The sequence below is a fragment of the Octodon degus genome, unplaced genomic scaffold (assembly GCF_000260255.1).
Source record: "Octodon degus isolate 3935 unplaced genomic scaffold, OctDeg1.0 scaffold00002, whole genome shotgun sequence".
Lineage (NCBI taxonomy): Eukaryota > Metazoa > Chordata > Mammalia > Rodentia > Octodontidae > Octodon > Octodon degus.
Window position 1 is genome coordinate 10849550 of NW_004524578.1, and position 4985 is coordinate 10854534.

At 39.0% G+C, this 4985-nt stretch overlaps 1 protein-coding gene across 1 annotated transcript in view; it reads right to left on the reverse strand.

Annotated features, from left to right (window-relative positions):
* Mctp2 (multiple C2 and transmembrane domain containing 2) overlaps positions 1 to 4985 on the reverse strand; it is a 260991-nt gene that overhangs the window by 90914 nt on the left and 165092 nt on the right. Inside the window, exons 15-17 of the mRNA XM_004623453.2 lie at positions 3221 to 3322; positions 1854 to 1941; positions 1065 to 1093 (exon numbers count right to left, since the gene is read on the reverse strand). Of these exons, the coding sequence (XP_004623510.1) occupies positions 1065 to 1093; positions 1854 to 1941; positions 3221 to 3322 (219 nt within the window). The remainder of the gene's footprint in view (positions 1 to 1064; positions 1094 to 1853; positions 1942 to 3220; positions 3323 to 4985) is intronic.

Consider the following 4985-nt stretch of genomic DNA (forward strand, 5'->3'; position numbering starts at 1 on the left):
GAGAGAGAGAGAGAGAGAGAGAGAGAGAGAGAGAGAGAGAGAGAGAGAGGATGGTCGGGCGGGCACGCACAGACAGACAGACAGACAGACAGAGGCAGAGAAAAATACAGAGGCAGACCTTGAAAGAAACAGAGACAGAGACAGAATGGGAATGAGTGTTGACATGTAATGTGGAAACAATTTGATAAATAGTGGAAACATACAATATTATAGACAGCAATGGTGAAACTTTTAGAGGCCAAGTGCCCAAACTCACTTATTTATTGCAAAGTCCCAATGCTGCAATTCAACCCAAATACTGAGGATTGAGTTTAGAAAAAAAAAAAAAGAAAACACTGTTCTCCAAGGCTGGGTTAATTGGATGGTCACTTGGCTCCTGAACTGACACACAGGGCTCTGCAGGCCTGTTGCGCTTGCACGCCATTGGTCTATTGACACTGATGATGGCTCATCTCTTCCCGAAGTATCGAGCTCTCCCACTTCCTACCTGTGTAAGCCTGTGGAAGTCTCTTTTCCACAGTCACCAAACACCGATAGTAGGTCCAACATTACAGCGGCCATGAAAATTAAGGGTCTCACAAAAATAGCTGTCATATAGCAGGCGTTTATAAGTACGTGAGCCATAAGCACAAGTTTCAGCTGGATGAACACTTGGGGGAAGTAAATGTGAAAGGCCTGTGGAGAGGGTCTTGCCACACCCCAGGATTTCATCCCACCACCCCTCACTCCTCTCTGTGCCCAAAGCCAGCCCACATCCGGGTCTCTTTTTGTATGGGAAATTTTAGTCTCCCACTTATAGGTATATTAACTTCCATTTGTTTGTAATGTAGTTACCTACCTCAACCCAGGTTTTAACTTTCAAGTAGCTAGAGCATAAAGCAGCAATAATGAGACATTTTCTCATATTACACAAAATAAATATTACACTCAATGCTTCAATGATAGGGGTAGTGGAGAAAAAAAAGAGAAAAGCCCATACAGATGCTTCCTTTTAGAAGACTCTGGAGGCCTTTTCCAAGTATGCCCAGAAGTTCATGGGAAACAGAAGGGTGATAAGGTGCCTTTATATTTAACTGCTTTGTGTCATCCACAGCTGTCTACTCACAGGAAGTGGGGGAAGTAATAAATGCCTGAAGGGGGACACTTTGTTCTTTGCTGCACTCTGAAGGACAATGGGTATGGACTAAAATTCTGAGCTGTGCCTAAAGAGGACAGGGAGAACCTCTGGACAACAACCACAAAAGGGTCATAAAACAATGATGATGATGATGATAATGATGATGATGATGATGATGATGATGATGATGATGATGGTGGTGGTGGTGGTGATGGTGAAACTTCCCTGACGAGTCCCTTTTTCTTCACATAGACTTGCACTGATGCAAGAAAAGTTTAGGGCAATGAGCAGAGAAAGAGATACTTAAGTCAATAGGAGATAAAATGCTAACACACCCCATGCTTGGACAGCACAAATATGGTGAGGGGACAAAAATTCTCCAAACATGCACTGGTTGAATGCCTGATCCACTCCACAGGCAGAGCACCTTCTGGACATTTTAAACCCAGAGATGGACAGGGGTGTGAAGAAGCAAATTCAGGAGGCCACGGATGCTTCGTGGCAGGAATAATTAGGGAATGATCTCTGAGGAAGCTGGAGGGTGGGCACTTTCTGCTCCATCCCCGACATAGGCTATAGGTTTTCATCCTGAAGTACTTGTTTGGGGAAATAAGGGGAGACAACTGGATCTGAAAGGAGAGGAAAAGAGGAGACAAACACACAAGTCCTGATCAAGACATCCTTGTTTCTGGGTGTAGTTCTATGACTCAGTGTAGTCATGCGCCACTTCCGGTACTGTATGAACCTACCTTTTTGGACAGCTTGCGGTTATCTTCAATAAAGCGCTTTTCTCTGGGAGCAAAGGTCCTAATACTGGCCTTGACCTAGAAAGATAGCACTGTTTAAAGGGGCAGCATTTGTATGGACTTCATTTTGCTTCTTAGTAACTGGGAAAAGTGGAGACATGGATACCTCTGACCCTCAGGTCCAGGCACAAAGGAGAGGCAATGCCACAGTGTCCTCGGTCCTGTAGTGCTTGGGGAATCTCATCTATGGGAGACCCTGGGTGTCAGACTCAGCTGTGAGAATGTCATCACTATTTGGCTAACTCCTCATGGGTGTATTTTGAACCACTCCAGAAAACGAAGGGCACAACTCTTAAACCAGTGTCTCCAAAAGCGAAAGCCTCTTTCTAGTGTATTCTTAAACTAGGATTTTATCAGTGATACCTGATGTGAAGAGTAGCTTTCAGTATGTGGGTGGAAACCAATACTTCCACAGAGAATCTCGTTTTCTTTCAATGAGCTAAAAGCCAATGAGCCATAGTAGTCCCATTCTACAGAAAATAAACTGAGGCTCACTGTGACTTGGTGACTTGTATAAACCACCAGAAGAAGGAAAGAATAAAATTAACTGGAATACTTTCAATTTAAAGATCAACCTTCTGTCCCCTTAAGCCCACATTTTACCTGAGATTAAAAATAATCTGTCAGTATAATCTATACTCAAGGTATCAGGAGACAAGGGGACATATAATTTGTAACCTGAACATATGATTTCCTTGAAAGGAAAAGGAGAAAAAGGAAGAAAATAAAAGAAACATACTCTTATTCTAAACACTGTGCTCATATTTCTAATACTACTGAAAATGAGCAAATACATAGGTATAAAATTTATTATATATAAAAGTAAAAATGTGATATACATATATATATATAGGCCAGATTTTATAGTACAGATATTATTAGTAAATATATTATATGTTATGTCACACTCAGATATACATATCTCCTGTACCACTTTTAGGACATAAAATTTACAGAGAATTATTTGAATATATATCATAAATTATATATGAATACATATAGGTTTATATAAATTTCTGTGTGTTAATGTTATATGAAACCTATTTTCCCCTGTATTTTTATTTTTTATTGACATTTGGGTTTATTGTTAACTAAATATATTCACTTTAGCTGGCACAGTAAGGTTAATACAACTTGCAAGTGGGGATGCTCAGGACAGGTTTTACAGTTAAATTTATAAAGTGTTTGCTGTTTTCTCTAGTGGTAAACTTTCTGAAATAGTGTATATTTCTTTAACTATGAAGGCCTTTTATTTTAAGTACACCAAAGCTGGGAGGTTTGGTCAAAGGAGACTTACCGGATTATATATGAGATCCATTTCTAAGTAAATAACTCCCTTAAAGGCTTGTTCTAAATCTTTGTTCTTCAACACATAACAATTTGGCTCTCCATCTCTAATCTGTTAAAATAAGAGATGAGACATTCATTGCTGGAAATTTTGTTTGTGGTTTAAATGGAATAAGCACAACTAACTTCGGCAAAGTTGAGAATGTAGAATGATGAACAGAAAAAAACAAATATTAAACACGTACTAAACCCTTCACAAATCAATTTTTAATTATAGAGTGCTACTGTAATTGATAAGAAGAGAAAGTAATATTCATCAGGTCAAAACCAGTATAGTAATAGAAAATTATTGGTACAAATCATGACTGAACTACACTTCCCTTTTATAAAACACAGCAGTTAGATGTTTTCATATCTTCAAAAATAACAAATATTCTACAAAGCCTTGGGGCAATATTCCTCATGAATGTCAAGGTCATGGGAAAGAATAAAGACTAAGTTCATCATAAATCAGAAGAGATTAAAAAGATAAGATGACTAAATACAGTTAATTGTACCCTAGAACAGAAAAGGGATATCAGCCCTCAATCTGGTGAAATCCAAATAAAATCAGAGTTTAACTACTAAAAACACACCAGTGCTATTTGTTTTACATTTTGACAAACATATCATTGGAAGTTAAGGTGCTGACATTAGAAAAAACTGTGTGAAAGGCAGACATGAAAGCAGTAGTCTAAAACTATTGATCTAAAATCAATTACAGAATATAAAGATATTCTATTAAGTATGTTAAAGAAATTAATACAGAGGCTGCTTTGTATACAGTAATCTGTAGGATACTAACCAGAAAACAATGTAAAATAAACAAATAAAATCATGCTAAAATTCAGGTCAAAATTCAAAGTCATTCCAACTAGTCAAGGTATCAGTAAATGTTCAAAGTGAACAGGTTTGCAGTGCCAAACCTTAAGCTACCTGCAGACCCCAGCATATGAGACAGATCCTGTTTCATTTTAGAAACTAGAAAGGCATGAAGACTGCCAGACAAAAACATGCTTAATTCACTGGATTTCATCACACTTTTCAGATTAGACAGAAGACGCGCTTTCACGACACACGGCAGTGGTATATATGTACTGACTGCACTTCTGGCTTTTAAGAACGTACACATTAATATTAGCAGGGCCTCAGCAAAACGGAAGATTGTCTAACATTCTACTTTGGAATTGCCACGATCCACAGTTTACCCCATTTAGGAGATTCCACCACATGGAAAAGGAGCCGTATTTTAAATGATGATTGCTGTCACCGCGAGCATTCACACAAGTTCTTATAAACAGCGGGGGAAATGAGCTGACCAAGTCACAAGGGAGCACAGCAATTCCCTGCTACAAGGGAGAGGTCACCTTCCTTCCCAAAACCACCCCACCTCTCGCAGATTGAATAGCTTTTATGCAATATGATGGCTTTCCTGGCCACTGGCTAAGAGGAAGGGGGTGCCCCATCAAGACCTGGCTTCCTTCCTCAACGCTGTCCAAACAGGATTCGAAGCTTCTGCTGCAATACACAGTCTCACTTAATAAATTGTGGGTGTTAAAGTTGAAAGAGATAAATGCAAAAAGAGCACGAGCGTTTCTCAAGCTGCATTTGATCTAATTTAGTTTTGCTTCAATCCGCAGGCCTTGCACCGTATTCTTAAATTTTCCATGATTTCCTAAGGGTTAAGGAAGGTCAAGAGAACAGGAGGTGTCAGTATAAAAAGAAATATTTTATAG